Source organism: Amphimedon queenslandica, unplaced genomic scaffold, assembly GCF_000090795.2.
Source record: "Amphimedon queenslandica unplaced genomic scaffold, v1.1 AMPQUscaffold_13354, whole genome shotgun sequence".
Lineage (NCBI taxonomy): Eukaryota > Metazoa > Porifera > Demospongiae > Haplosclerida > Niphatidae > Amphimedon > Amphimedon queenslandica.
Window position 1 is genome coordinate 56653 of NW_003546410.1, and position 16810 is coordinate 73462.

The 16810-nt window shown below is 35.1% G+C and overlaps 1 protein-coding gene across 1 annotated transcript; it reads right to left on the reverse strand.

The window, feature by feature from the left end:
- Positions 1-1520: 1520 nt before the first annotated feature.
- Positions 1521-9634, reverse strand: LOC109582810 (uncharacterized). The gene is made up of 4 exons (XM_019997774.1): positions 9374-9634; positions 8867-9044; positions 2910-3057; positions 1521-1824 (listed from the first exon to the last, which is right to left on the reverse strand). Exons 1-3 carry the CDS (start codon positions 9627-9629, stop codon positions 3012-3014), a joined length of 480 nt encoding a protein of 159 aa, XP_019853333.1. The 5' UTR covers positions 9630-9634; the 3' UTR covers positions 1521-1824; positions 2910-3011.
- Positions 9635-16810: the final 7176 nt, after the last annotated feature.

Sequence of the window (16810 nt, forward strand, 5' to 3'; positions counted from 1 at the left end):
TCTTCACAAAGTTCCATGTTCTTTAGAAAACGAATCAACATGTCAGGATCATATTTAGGGAAGAGTCTAGTCAGACCAGACACTCTAACAATACCAGTATTGCTAGCAATGTCAACGTGTTCTTTGAATGTCTCTGGAGCAAAGAGAATCCTATTCACCTCAGTTATTAGTATACCCTTATTCATAACAACCCATACCTTGTCCTCACTTTTAAGAACACTCATCAAACCAATTGAGTGCAATAAATGAAGAACATCCAAGACGTCTTCTCTCTTATCTGGTATAAAGTAGTCATCACTGTCCTCACCAGCAGACATTATATCAGAGAGGGTCAGTATATTCTCTTTCCTTTCCTCCAGTAGACCATACATCATGTGACAATAAAGACTCAAATTCCTTCCACTTGTACTACGAATGGACTCACAGGCACTAGACAACTTATTAAAGAAGGAATCCATACCACTCCCACCAAGCTTACGACAATCTAAGAATACACTATCACAACTTTCCCTTCCAATAATCTCCTGTATTTCTTCTATTCTCCTTCTCCTTTCAAAAGGATTAGTGAATATCTCATCCACATGACTGACTATTACAATAACATGGCATTGATTAAGAGCTTTCTGTGCTTCATTTCTCACAACTGTTAGCCACTGATGAAGATGTTTCACTGCTTCCTTCTCTAATATATTCACTACTATCAGGAACACACCACCAGAACCTTGTAACAGATTCTCAATGACAGCACTGTGACTGGAGTAGTATTCCGAATGACCAGCAAAATCATGAAGAATGATGTTACCCAGTGTCCTGTGTTGTAGTTTATAAGGAATGATGCCAGCAGTACAGGGCACTACCCCTCTAACATTTCTAAAGGAACCAAGAACAATAGAGCCAGCAACTGTGTCCTTGATGACGTGACTAAGAGTACTTTTACCAGCTCCAGGATTACCCACAAGGAGGGCACTAACATAAGAATCAATTGCGGGAAGAGATGATTTTGGCACCAAACTTCTTAAAGATAGAAAGAATATCAGTATGACCTCTCTTCTTAGCTAGTTTAAATGGTGTGTTCCCACCATTGTCTTTAGCCAATGGATCACATTTACCAGTTGATAGTAAATATTCAACAGCTGCAGAATTAGATCTACCACAACCAGCAGCCCAGTGAAGAGGTGTCACCCCCCACCCATCAACAGCCATTGGATCACAGTGACACTCATCAATGAGATATCTCATCACATCAACATGATTACCTGCTGCAGCCCAATGAAGACAAGTCCAATCCCAATCACTTCAAAGTTTTTCGTGTGGGTCACAGTGATATTTAGTGATGAGATCTTTTGTAACATCTAACCAGCCAATGTGTGAAGACAAATGAAGTAGACGACCCCCTTCTCTTTCAAGTTTATTCTGTTTCTCCATTAATGGTAGTAAGCGAACAGCTTCTTTATGATCTCTATTCTTAAACGCAGCCCAACACTTGTACACTAAAGACATCTTGTAATCAGTTAATTAGATTCATTGATACCAGCCCACACAGAGCAGGGATTCATTAAAAAAGCTATCAAAGAAGCAATGGGAGAGGATGATGGAGGAGGGAAGAAAGGGAAGGGAAAGGAAAAGAATAAATAAACACAAAATACACATATACTTATTATTAACTGTATTGTTATAATTATCTTTGTCTTTAATTCCAAATGTATATAATATAAGAGAGCAGTGAGTGCCAAATATTATCCTGCCTATCATGACTAATGAATTCATTGCTTCTTTGATAGCTTTAGCACTCTTCTTTCCAAGAGAAGTCTTATTAAACCAAGCCTACATTAACAAAAAAGGTATAAAATAAAAATTAGTTCTATTTATACTATAATTACACATGTACATGTACATGTATGTACATATACATTTGTAGATTATTTTTAGTAACAAAGTTCTCAGTATTAATTTGCATTAACACTGAAGATTAAAGTTATGCCTATAGTACATGTACTACATGCAGATGCTATTTTTAGCTAACTTATACACTAATATATATACTATTTTTAGTAACAAACAAGGTTCCTAAAAAGTTCTAATAATAGGTTTACTTTGTATGCTTGTTCTACTTCTCTATAAATCGGATCAATTTTAGCAAAAAAAGGAATGAATTTTGCTATGGTTAATGGACACTTACGAAGCTAAAAAGAGCAAGAAAAAATTTATATTAAAATTAAAAATTATTATTATTATTATTGTTATTATTATTATTATTATTATTAGGGCGAGCAAAAGCGAGCCCCACATAATCGAGTCGAGTATGTCTGTCTGTTTGTTTGTACACGTATGTCACCCCTATTTATGCGTCTATAAAAAATAATAATCACACATTTTAAAATGTTATTTTGATAATTACGGTACCACGTGCAAAAACAAAGGGCAACTTCAGTAATCACTGGATGAGAGGAGTTCAAGAGTATTTAAAAAACAAGAGAAGCTGAAGCTTAGAGCATGAGTATTCACAAGAAGGTGCTGGTGAAGCTCATTGACTTCTTTGTAACGAGCGTGAGAAGGAGCAAGACTGAGGAGGAGAAAAGAGCAAGGAGAAGAGGTCCAATAGAAATGCTAGAGATAGGTCTTGTCGCACCCAAAGACAACAAATGGAGCCTCCTTCTGGCTTCTGAGACTAACTATCTTCCATCCTAGATCTACATGTATATAACTTCAGAGATTCTTCACTCAAAGCTAGAAGCTATGAAATTCCTTCCATGCAAATTCTGCATTAGTGTATTGACATCAACATTCAACATTTAATAGCCACTACATCATTGTCTATATAGACAATTAGACATTGTATATTGCTAATCGAAATGTTAATCGTTTTGCTTGCCCCTTAATGTTTTACTTATTATTATTATTATTATTACTTGTTAGATTCCTCTTTCTGTGAGTACTTGTGTTATTGCAGTGATCATGTGTCCTGGAGTGTATCTGTCTGAACTTTAGCTAATGAGCTCATGTCAAATCCATCAGTAACATGTCCGCCATGTTTCAGTATAAGATTCTTCCACTGCACTGCATGTACAAAAAAAATAAACCAATTGTATTATTAATTTTTGCTATTCTACATGTGCATGTTTGAGGTGATTCAGACTTCAATTTTTCAAGTTACAGCTATTTTAAGAAAATGCCAAAATTCTGAAAAATACCCAAGGCATATGCCAAGGCAAACCCAAGGCATATTAAAAATACACATTTCCCAAAAAATGGCTATAAAATAATTCCCAATTTTTATTACATGTCATGCTGTGTACAAAGTTTGAGGTGATTCCGACTTTAATTTTTCAAGTTACAGCTATTAAAAAAAAACACCAAAATTTGAAAATTTCCCAAGAATATAGCCTAAGGATTTTTCCGAAAAATGGCTAAAAAATGACCTCCAATTTTTATTACATTTTCTCATACATATTGATGTCCTATTGCTCTGTAGAAAGTTTGAGCTGATTCCAACTTTATGTCTTGAAGTTATAGCCATTTAAAAAAATGCTAAAAATCTGAAAAATATCAAATTATTTATTTATTTAATTATTATAAATTTATTACTATGATTTGACTGTATATCTATCTCTGTGTCTCTCTTATTATTTCAAAGAAAATTTTATTTATTTTAAAAAAGGCTATAGCCCAAGGTTTTTTCCAAAAGAGGCTCCAAAATCACCCCAATTTTTTATTACATTTTCTGATACATATTGATGTCCTTATGCTGCGTAGAAAGTTTGAGCCAATTGTGACTTCAATTTTTCAAGTTACAGCTATTTTAAGAAAACGCCAAAAATCTGAAAAATACCCAGGGCTATAGCCAATGGTTTTTTCCAAAAAATGGCTCCAAAATAACCCCAAATTTTTATTACATTTTCTGATACATATTGATGTCCTTATGCTGGGTAAAAAAATTTGAGCAGAGTCCGACTTCACTTTTTTGAATTACAGCTATTTTAAGAAGTCTGGTAAGCATAGGAGCTCATTTTCCCGGTATAGCAAGGCTGAAAAAGTAGTGGCAGCCATTTTTTGGGGTGAATCCCACTTAGTAATGCTACCGCGTTACTATATAATAGCACAAGGTCACCATCCAAAATTTGGCAAAAATGAAAAGGAGAGAATTCTCAATTTTTATTACATTTTCTAATACATTATACACGGTCCTATGTTGTGTATCAACTTTGAGCTGATTCCAATCAAATTTGGATTTTTAATGAATTTCAAAAGTTATTCAAAAATTAGGCCAAAAACCATGGGCTATTATAGCCTTTGCTCTTTTTCAGAATTTTGGCGTTTTCTTAAAATGGCCATAACTTAAAAAATTGAAGTCAGAATCGGCTAAAACTTTCTACACAGCATAAGGACATCAATATGCATCAGAAAATGTTATAAAAAGTTGGGGTGATTTCGGAGCCATTTTTTGGAAAAAACCATGGGCTATTAGTAACGCGGTAGCGTTACTAAGTAGGATTCACCCCACTTCAAAATGGCTGCCACGACTTTTGCAGCCTTGCTATACCGTAGCCTTAGTCTCGCTAGCCAGACCATTCCCCAGTCTACAGTCATTGGGGTGGACGGCGGGGAAGGGTCTGGTACACTCTTTAATGTAGTCTTGTTCTGACAGCAACCACGTGGGTAGTGACGTAATGAAAATGTCATGTGCAAAAGACCCCGCCCATCACACGTGTTTTCACGTGTGTAATGCAGAAACGACTTTTAACCAAATTAAACAAGCCCAAATGACTTACAAAATGCATTCTGGAGGCTGGAAGGGAAAGAAAGAAAGTATTGAAGCATAGATTCCTTTGCCATACTTTGGTACCTAAAGGATCAGCTAGAAAGTAGTAAATGCAACGTGTTGGAGAGCATCAACAATGTAAGTCCTGATACAGGTATAACATGCTCATCTATGATTTCCAAAGGTCAACGATTGTTCATTGCTTCAAGTGATGTGACATTCATAGCAAGGAGTGTGGAAATACAGTCAATGTATTGCAAATTTGTCATATAATTCTATTTTATTCGTATTTTATTTATTGAAAATGTCTTATAATGATTATAAAATACAATGAAACCAGTAAAAAGAGAAGGAAGAAGGGAAAAGTGCAATTCAACAACAAAAATACTGTTTATATGAAACAACAATAAAATTGAACCGAAATGCACGTTTCATGGCATCCAGACAAACTTGTAGCATATTACCCGGATACCTTTCACTAAGATGCCTCTCCAGAATCAATAAGACGCTGGATGCTACCACTCTATAGCTCTATAGCTTGCTTTTCAGCATTCTCTCCACAACTCTTGAAAAGTCGCCATTTTGATAATTAATATTTTTAATATTTAATGTGACTTGTGGTCACATGTCATGGATAACTGAATCTGATTGGTCACGTCCACTTTTGGACGGGAGAACAAGACTACATTAAAGAGTGTACCAGACCCTTCCCCGCCGTCCACCCCAATGACTGTAGGCTGGGGAATGGTCTGGCTAGCGAGACTACCGTAGCCTTGGGTCTTCAGTCAAATTTTGCCAAAAATGAAAAGGAGAGTATTCTTTATTTTTATTATATTTCCTGATACACATACATGTTCTTATGTTGTGTAGAAAGTTTGAGCTGATTCCGATTAAGTTTAGATTTTTTATGAATATTTAAAGCTGTTCCAAATGCCTCGTACTGTATTGTAGTGCTTGTCCACTCATGAAGCTCATGCTGTTTAGCTCACTTAGCATGCTTTGTGGGAAACCCTGGGTACTTACACAAGGTGCTGTCTATTAAATGGAGGTGTACACTATAAAGAGAGTGTCCATTAAGAGAGGCTATACTGACTGTAATTATATCAAAGAATATGTACTGATACATTTGAACATGTAAGGTTAGGATCGGTTACAACAATAAATACATATACAAAACAGCTGAAGAGATAAACAGAGAGAGAGAGGAAGAGAGAGGGAGAGGGGGAAGAAATACAGACACTCTCAGACAGGTCTGTGGAGATGTGAAAGACACAGACAAATTAAGAAAAAGAATCAACAGCTGCTAATGTATCAATCACTCCACAGGAAGCGGCCATTAAACTTTAAACACAGAGTGAGGTGACCACTTCATCTTAAGATCACTTTTAAATAGTGTACACCTCAAGTTATATTGTCCACATTACATATTGCTTCTAGATCATTCTCTTGTAATATGAGACCAATCCAGAACTATCTCTATGTAGCAGCTGCTATAATTACAATTACTATACTTTATTAATACATTTATAATGTACTAACATTAAAAATGACATATTTCCTATATTACATACACTACAAGTACTATATTGTAGTCATATCTTTATGATGTTATGAGTTGTTATTGACCAGAGAAGTACATGTATACGTAAGGCCTTGGGTCTAATTAATGGACAAGACCACAGGTACAGCTAATGGCAGCTGCTCCACTTTATGAAGACTGCCACTCAAAGGCTCCAACATACTACAAACACATCTCTCCCTCTCTCCCTCTGGCAAAGAGGACACACGCTGGAGACACGCCTTAGGGTACAAATACCTCCAGTCTAGACAATCCTGCCACTGCTACCGCTGTATGAGGAGTAGGAATAATAGTGGAGGAGGATTGGCAGGGAATATGTCATCAAAATTAAAGTTCAAACTAGCAAACACGTGCAGAGTATAGGCACGTACATACATGTACATGTACATTATTATTAATTTAAGGAGTGTAGTGTATTCACAGTTTGTTAAACCTGATTTATATCTGATGATGGTCTATGCTTTGGTTGTACATAGCAATACATGCGATGTACATGTAGACATATCACAAGATAATACAGTGTGTATGAGACTCCAGGAGTCATATCAAACAATGAGAGAGAGAGGGAGAGGGAGGGAAAATTAAGTCAATAATGTTAGGACCAGCTGGTAATGTGTGTGTGTGTGTGTAAAGGTAAAACTGTTAGTGAGTTCATTTAGACAAAATAAATGAATTAACTTTAATTAAACAATGAGACAAATCAAATTGATTGACTTAGGCAGCAGCAATGGATCACAACAATTAATATAGGATATAAGGAGGACACCTTTATAATGTCCCAATTGGTACAAGCCTATACAAAAGTACTTCTGAAATGAGGACACCTCTGTGTTAAGGACAGGTTGCATATAGTGTCCAATGGTTACCTGACTGAGTCTGCTGTCATTGATGTACATGTAGGTGCCATTTTGACTGCCGCAGTCTTTAACAACAAAAACTTCTTGTCTTTTCTGAAAGGAAATCTCACAATGGAGCTTACTAACTTTATAATATCAATAACTGAGGAACAGTCACCTCTCTAGAGGGAGAGGGAGAGAGAGAGGGAGAGAAAGAGAGGGGGGGGGAGAGAGGGAGGGAGAGAGAGGTGTACAGGTGTGCAGGTACAAGGCAATCACACAAAAATGAGTGTTTATCATTTTGTATATCAACTAGTAATCAATAAACAATAAACATGTATGTTTACATGTACATGTATCGCCAAGGAAACGCGGTAGACATCAAAAAAAAGATAAAAAGGTCTGTGAATCTTTTCAAAAATGAAGAACATACTGAATAGTGTAGAATATCCAAAAAGGTTATTTTATACAGTAAGGAATGTAATTGGTACACTAGGTGCTGTCCATTAAATGGAGGTGTGCGCTATAGAGAGTGTCCATTAAGAGAGACTATACTGTACATGTATTATTATTATTAATTTTTATTACATTTTTTGATATATATTGATGTCTTTATGCTGTGTAGAAAATTTGAGCAGATTCTGACTTCAATTTTTGGATTTACGACCATTTTAAGAAAATGCCAAAAATCTGAAAAATACCCAAGGCTATAATAGTCCATGAAAAATGGCTCCGAAATCACACCAAATTTTATTACATTTTCTGATACATATTGATGCTCTTATGCTGTGTTGAAAATTTGAGCTGATTCTGACTTAAATTTCTTGAGTTAGGGCCATTTTAAGAAAACACCAAAAATCTGAAAAATACCCAAGGCTATACTATAGCCCATGGTTTTTTCAAAAATGGGCTCCAAAATCACTCCAAATTTTTATTACATTTTCTGATACATATTAATGTCCTTATGCTGTGTAAAAAATTTAAGCAGATTCCGACTTCAATTTTTGAGTTAGGGCCATTTTAAGAAAATGCCAAAAATCAGAAAAATACCCAAGGCTATATTTTCAAAAAATGGCTCCAAAATCACCCCAAACTTTTATTACATTTCCTGATACATATTGATGTCCTTATGCTGTGTAAAAAATTTGAGCAGATTCTGACTTCAATTTTTCAAGTTATGGCCATTTTATAAAAAAAGCCAAAAATCTTAAAAATACCCAAGGCTATACCCTGGTTTTTTCCAAAAATGGCTCCAAAAATCCCTCCAAATTTTTATTACATTTTCTGATACATATTGATGCCTTATGCTGTGTAGAAAATTTGAGCTGATTCTGACTTCAATTTTTTGAGTTAGGACCATTTTAAGAAAACGCAAAAAATTTGAAAAATACCCAAGGCTATAGTCCATCGTTTTCCCCAAAAAATGGCTGCAAAATCACCCCAAATTTTTATTACATTTTCTGATACATATTGATGTCCTTATGCTATGTAGAAAGTTTGAGCAGATTCTGATGTAGCTTCTATATAATGGACACTTTGAAAGTGTCTCTGTTATACAGAGGTGTCCTTTATGTGCAGGCTATTTTATACAGTAAGGAATGTAATTGGTACATTAGGTGCTGTCCGTTAAATGGAGGTGTATGCTATAGAGAGTGTCCATTAAGAGAGGCTATACTGTACATGTACATGTACCTTCCAATGACGGCCCCTTCAGCTGTAATTAAACTGATGCATTTACGAGCATCTTGAGAACCAGCTAGTTCCGAGGCTCCGCCCACATTTAAAGAAGGGGCGGGGTCAAGTGGTATGAGATGAACACACGGAGGCCACTCACTCATTGGAGGAGGACGGTCAGGCAATGAATCATCATCTGAGGGGGAGGGGGAGGGGAAAGGGAGAAGGGAAGGGTGAGGGAGGGAGAGGGGGTGGAGAGGGAGGGGGAGGGAGAGAGAAGAGGAAGTATGGCAATAAAACGTCATTAAAATCCAATTAATGTAGTGACAGATAAAAGGATCAGCTAATAGAATTAATAAATTATTATATACCACGTAACACACAAAACAAGTTAGATCATTAATTATAGAATTAACCAATCAAAAAACAACAATATAATAATAATAATAAATACATATGTACATGTACATGTACATGTATGCCATTAAAAGGTGAGAGAGAGAGAGAGAGAGAGAGAGGTCTGACCATTTTCAAACATGAGGTCCAGTTGTGTAGGTACCTCATCTTCTATCAGTCTCTCCTCCATTGTCAAAGGTTTGTGTGTCTTCAGGACACAGACATCATCGGATGAATCATACTCCTTGACAGGGAGCTCCACCTCAGAATGAATGACGTACTGTCTGGACTCATACTCATAAGAATAGTAGGTGGAGTTTTCAGGATCATTATATAACCTTCTGAACTGTAGGGAGGGGCTCATTATACACAAGTACTGGTACATATAATGATTAATAATAGGATATGGTCTTTATTGATTTGTTTATTATTGATGTACTTGTACTTGGGATATACTAACATTATTATAACATTTTCTTAAAATACGTAGTGGCTATTTTTACGGTCCCGTAATCTCATTGTATACAGCTATTTTTACGGCAGGGAATATAGAAATGAAGTGACGTATAAACATGACAATCAGCATCAATAAGGTAGCAGGGTCGTGGTGGCACAGTGGGGAAGGCGCTGGGTTGGATACGGACGAGCACTGGTTCGAATTCAGCTCAGACCATTTCTTTTATTTTTTATAATTTTGACTTTAAAAAATTGATTTTTTTATCTTTCTACTTCGCTATGTTCCCTAATTATGTTAGGAGCCCTAGTTATGTTAGGAGTCCCCTACTTAGCTATTGTTTTTAGGGTTTAGGGGTTAGGGTGGCGGTTTTTTTTTTAGAGCGTCCCCAGTCATTTTATGAGCCTTCTAGTTATGTTAGGAGTCCCCAAGGTTGGTTTAGGGTTTAGTTTTTTTTATTTTAGAGTGTTTCATCCTGCCATAAAAATAGCCACCCACGGTCGGATTACGGGCTGAAATAGCCACTGCCAATAAAATAAAGCTGGAGAAAGCAACTTTTATTCTTATCTTCAGGTAACTGATGAAAACAATTTTTTCCATTACCTGATCATAGTAGAGTCCTTTATTGTGATCATAGTAGTAGCCAGTTCTTTCATCAAAGAAATAGCCACAAGACTGGGTAGCATGGTCTGATGCAGCTGCTAACTGAGAGGATATACACCAGTCATACCACTGGAGGAGGAGGGGCTCCAGGATTACTGCCCAGCTGGCTGGAGCTCGGGCTGGCCCAGACTCATTCTCTTCAAATCTCTTGTACTGGAGGGTTCTGGGTTAGGATCTGAAATCAGTAAACTTCAGTGAAATTCAACATACTGTAATGTAAGTACTTACCACTGTCTTGGATATTGTTAGTATTCTTCTGTTCACTTGTTTTAGAAGGAATTAAAAGTTGAACAGAAATCTAATGAATAAATATTATTATTACATTTTGATTACATTTACTGATGCATATACATTTCTTATGTTGTGTAGAAAGTTTGAACTGATTCTGATCAAAATTATATTTTTTATGAATTTTAAAGTTGCTCCAAAATTTGACTTTGTCCAATGAATGAATTATAATTAATTCTCTCTCACTGATTCATAGTAGCATCCTGACTGATAATTATAATAATAATAATTATTATTATTAATAAACTCTACAGCACAATAGTAGAATGAAAACACAGAGAGTTAGAGTGCTGATGGTAACCGTCTTGCGTAGCCAGCCCCTTCCTCCGTGCCTACGGAGGGAGGGGCTGGCTATGCGAGACTACTATAATGGCTCGTAGCGTAGATTTAGCAATATCAATATTGAATAAATATACAAGAGAAAAGAGATCTCACAAAATCATCAATATACTACTACAGTCCCGAACAAGTGATTAACACACACTATTTATAATCATCCCATTATTAATTAATATTAGTCAATTAAAATGCATAAATATTAGACAATATAACTAATGAGTTATACATTATCCCACAACTACCATAGGACTCGAAGGGTCCGCAACTCCTATTTTAAGTGTACGAGATTAAGAGATTAACCAGATTTTTTTGAGATTATCAGAGATTATTTGAGATTATTTGAAAGATTGCCAAAAATTTTTTTGAGATTTCCAATAATTTTTTTAGTGGGATTATCAGAAATTTTTTAGAGATTATTAATTAATTAACTACATTATAACTTTTAATATTTATTAATTAATGTTAGTTAACCTGGAGATTTTAAAGATCAACTGATTATTATAGATTATTTCCAAGGGTGTATGGGATTATTTGGAGTTGCGGACCCCTCGATTGGACTATAAAAATTCCTCCCAACCCAAAACACGCCCACTTACTAAATTCTCAAATAAAATTGAATAATTCTCAAACTTAATTAATCTTACATGTATCAATTTCAAAAGGTGTGAACAAACAAATTCTAATTAGCTAAATAATTAAGCATGATAACCAAAGTATCTATTATTAATACTTCATAAGTGTTGAGTCGAACTAAAAATCACTATTGGTAGTGGCTTGTGTGGTTTAATGATTGTCCTCTTATAATCTTTAAGAGTATCCACCAGGAGAAGAGGAGTAAAGTATTCAGCTTTGATCTTAATATATTCAAGTGATGGATGGATTAAGATAGTTTCATATAAATGTTGTACTAGTTTTCTCCAGTTACATGTAGGTTGAGATGAATCTTTATTAATATCCCAACACTCTATCCTCAGTAGTCTGATGGTAGTATGTGACTGTAACATGTTAGTAACAGCAGGTAGTCCCTGTTCATAAAACAATGGCGTCATTATTTGTTTCTTCTCTTCCCAGCTATATGACTGATCTGGTTCGAAGTTCACTTTAAGTTCTGTGAGATTGTCTTTTTGAGAAATGACATTAATAAAAGTTCTTATCTCTTCATTCAGTGGAATGGATACACTCAACTGCTGTAGACTGGTGTTGTGTCTGAGACCAGTTGTTAGGAAGGACTGGAATGAACTGGGAATGGGAATGTTCCTATACCTGTCCTTATTAATCTCAAGGTATTTCAGTGTTTGGTTTTGTGTTAGCATGTCTTGTAGACTAGTACCCATACTGCTGGTATATACTCTCTCTTCCTTTATCTCCACACTCAGACCTTTAAGTCTAGTATTGGTTTGTAGAATAGTAAATAATTCAATAGCACTCTCAGCTCTATCTAGTAGTAAAGTAAGTGTATGTAGACTGGGATGAGAGAGAAATAGAAGATGTGGTGGGTATGGATCATGTAGTATCAGACAGTGTAATCCTTTGATATGTGGAAGGAGTGATGTTGTCATCAGTTTACTACTCCTCCATCCTCTTCTTATCTCTAGAGCAGTCAGTGGTGTGTTCACCTCTACTATATTCAGTGATGATGGTAGGAGTTCATCAGGTATGTTCAGTGAAAGAGCTTGTAATGTGTTGTTGTCCTTTAGTAACTGCTCTATTACTCCATCAGGTAGAGGAGGAGGAGGAGGAACACCCGAAGTAGCATGTATTGTTAATGATGTTATTGTTTTATTTCTTGTTACTCCTCTAATGACACTGATAATGGTACATGTTATTTCATTCCTTCCTTCACACTCAATGTTCATTTCTTGTAGTGTTGAATTCATTTCTATACATTTCTGAAGTTCAGTGCACTTGTCTGTGTAGCATGTATTGTCAACTGTTGGTATAGTAGGAAGGAACATTATTAAGTGCAGTATCTTCAATTGAGGAAGATTGAGGAACTGTAACAATACAAGACAGGGAACGTATTGACCAAATTCTAATTTACAATAGCACTCCTGAATATTGTATAGAAGTGATGATTGTAATAATTCGTGTATTAATTCATCAAAGGGAAAATCCAACTCTACCTTTAGTCCCTTACACTGGGCCTGTAGTAATACGGTGTCTTTAGGTAAAAGTTCCTTAGATACAGTCCACAGGTGCAATGTTGTGTTGGAATTGTTTATACAATAACTGAGACACAACCAGTCAAACAATGATAATGATACTCCATTCCTCGTCAGACATAGTGAGTGGTTGTTGATGGATTGTGCTAATACTTGACATAATGTTGTGTTCTGTGATTCATACAGGAGTTGAAGAAGAAGAATTGTAAAATTGTCAAAATCATCAGAATCATCAGAATCAATACGACCAGCTCTAATCTCAGGATTCTGATAGAAGTAGGAGAGATGACAAGTCTCAAATCCAAACAATGGTTTCCTCTTACACTGTAAGTCAAGTTGTTGTATATTAAAATACTGTTCATAGCTCTCATGTTCAAGGTGAGTTAGACCTGCTACAAACCTCAGACACATTCGAAAGTGATCATCATCAAAGTGATCCTTAAACACTTCCTCTGTATTCTCAAGCTTAGCTATCCACCATGCAGCTAGAAATTCCTGTATACTCAAGTGAAGGAACTGATACTTCTCCTCATCATACTCTGTGAATCTTGTCATAAATCCAGGATAGTCTTCCTTGACTGCCTCACTCAGTGACTGTAGTTGATGTGAAGAGAATGTCATTCTTGTATTAGCCAGGTTAGTATAAGCTAATTGACACATCTCTTGTAAAGGTTTAGCTAATTGTGATGGTAATGAAGAAAGACTACCTAAAGTATGTGGGTTAATGCCATGTCTTTTAACATGTCTTCTGATAGTTTGTAGAATAAAGTTCTCATAGAGTTGAGTGAGTGTTGTTGGTAAGTGTCCTCCTTCCTTACAATAAACTAAGATGACCATGGAACAGACTAGTGGTACATAACACAATGATTGGACATCATTTCGTACTTTAAGATCATTAATGAGTTTCACTGCTAGTTGTGAGTCCTTACTGCTTTGAGTAGTTGTGGAATGTGATTTGTATCTCCTCCATCCTGTGTTTTCATCAATGAGTTTTTGTGCTAGTTTTGTATCTTTTTGAAGTGTTTGTATAATTACTGTTGATATTTCTTCCTTAGAAAACCCAATGACCTGAACATGTCTACTGAGAGTATCCATTTTCAAAAGTGAAGAGGAGGCATAGCTACGAGAGGTAACAATTACTGAACATTGGTCTAACTTCTCTTTACAAATGATACTAGCAGCTAATGAAGACTGTCTGAGTTGTTCACTTAGTTCATCCCAACCATCAAACATTATCAGTAATCCTTCTCCATTCCTCTTCTCAAACCATTCAGCTACCATGGGAACTTCATAACGTTGACGCACAAACAGGTCAGCTAGTGTAGTAGCTGTAGCTATCTTGCTATTCCTTAAAGGACAGTAAAGTACCAAGTCATACTGTTGGTATACAAGTGGTCCACTAGACCACATATTTAACAGTTTACGACAGAGTGTGGTCTTACCAATACCAGGAGGACCGTCTATTACTACTCTGAGAGACAGAGAACTATCTGTGGGTCAGAGGATATCTTCAACACTTATCTTTTTGTTTTCAGCTAGTTTAACTGTTTTATCAACTTGTCCTCTTAGCATATGCCAAGCTGATTCTGCTTGTGTGCTGGAGTCTTGTTTTTCTACTAGTGCTAGTCTTCCAAAGAAATCTTTTCCAATTCTTGGTGGCCAGTCTGTAGCAACAATAGGTTGGTGTTTGTAGTGTTGTCTCATATTGTCAGCATATCCTTGAACATCATCAGGTATTGAACTAATGGATGTGACATTATCAGGTATAGACTGACCTAATGTATTGAGATATAATGACTATATTGATCACTGATAATGTACACACACACACTCACCTAACTGGTGTAATATAGAGGTAGCAATATCTGTTAGTGTACGATGTTGTTGGTTTATTAATACATGACATATATCAATAAGATACTGCTCTGGATTAAGAGAGGATTCCAACTGTCGTTGTGTCACGGACACTAATTGACTTGATTTCCTATAATCAGATATTCCTGTTACTGTTTGTATATTCTCTTTAGTATCCAGTGGTATCAGTCCTTCAGCATACAGTGCATCAGTTACTCTGTAAAGGTTAGTAGTAATAGCATCAGTGAGTTTAACAGAATGAGTCCTTAATATATCCTTTGGACTACCTGGAGTAGTGTATCAGTTAATGAGTGTTGTATTAAGTGTATGTTTACCTGTTATAGGACCAGGATTGAGTTCAACATCTCCTGATAAGAGGAGGAGCATATGTAGACAAACAATCAGATAGAGATCATTGTAAATCAGGTTAGAACTGCTGCCTCCAGGTAAGACTACTGACTGGAGGTAATTTGTATCAGTAACAGTAACACCAGTAGTACATTGTACTTGGTAGCAGTTACCTATTAATAAAATACCAGTAAATATACAAGTACAAAGTTGCAATTGTTGTTTACCTGTTGGAGGAATCATGAAGATGTGTCTTAATAAAGAGAGAAAGAGAAAGAGGAGGAGGAGGAAAGCAATAAGAGACAGAGCTGCTGGCAGTTTAGATGTCTTCTCTCCTGATGTGGTACTGCTTGACTTGCTGTCTACTGGAGATTTGAATGAGTGAGAGTGGTGGCCATTAGCTGGTCTACTGGAGGCAGCTTGACAGTAGTTCCACAGTCCAATACTTGCTCTCCATTGAGAGACATCAATCATCTTGTAATTATTAGTAAAGTATAATTAAAATGAACTATAATAATTATACTTACCTCTATCACTGTTAATGATCAACTGTTGTAAGATAAAGAAATGAAAAGATACAGTCAATATAAAGAAGAACAAGTTACAAGCCAATTGTGCTGAAGTTGCAAGCTCCTCCTTCCTTATCAAAACCACATCCACTTATCACAGGTCAATTTTGTCTGCTTTGTTTTTTTACCTACTTTCAACTTTATATTGTTGAAGTAAAAGTTACTAATTTTAATGCTAGCTATACAGCTTAGAAATAGTAATAGGAATTCATTTATGCATAATAAAATCAAACAGCCGACAATTTCAAATAATAATCAAGTAATAATAATAATTATTATTATTATTATCAGTTTAATATTGATACAATAACAATAACAATACAATAATAAGAACAATTTATTGTTGTTATTGTTATTATTATTGTTATTAGTTGTTATTATTGTTATTAATTGTTATTATTGTTGTTAAAATAAGAATAATAATAATAATTAAATTTTTTTTACTTATTTTCTGTTTTATTAAGTTTATTAATGTTTTTTTATTTTTATTTTTTTAATTTTTCATTATTATTTATTATTTTATTATTTATTTTTTTATTCTTTAAAATAAAAATTTTTTTAAGAAAAAATAAATAAAAAATAAAAATTATAAAAATAAATAAAAATTTAAAAAATTATTTAAAAAATCAAAAAAATTAAAAAGAATAAAATTAAAAGTTAAAAAATAAAAAAATTATAAAAATAAAATAAAAAATACATGAAATAAAAAAGGTGTGCAGCAAATTTATTCTTTTATCAAGAGTTTTCTGGCACTTTCTATTTAATTGTTTCTGAAGGTTAAAAAAATTTAAAAGGTCATTACCGTTGGTTCATAATTACTCTAATCAGGACAGAGTTGAGTGGACTGCTTGCATAATTGTGGAAAGGACAGTATAAGCTCTTATATCCA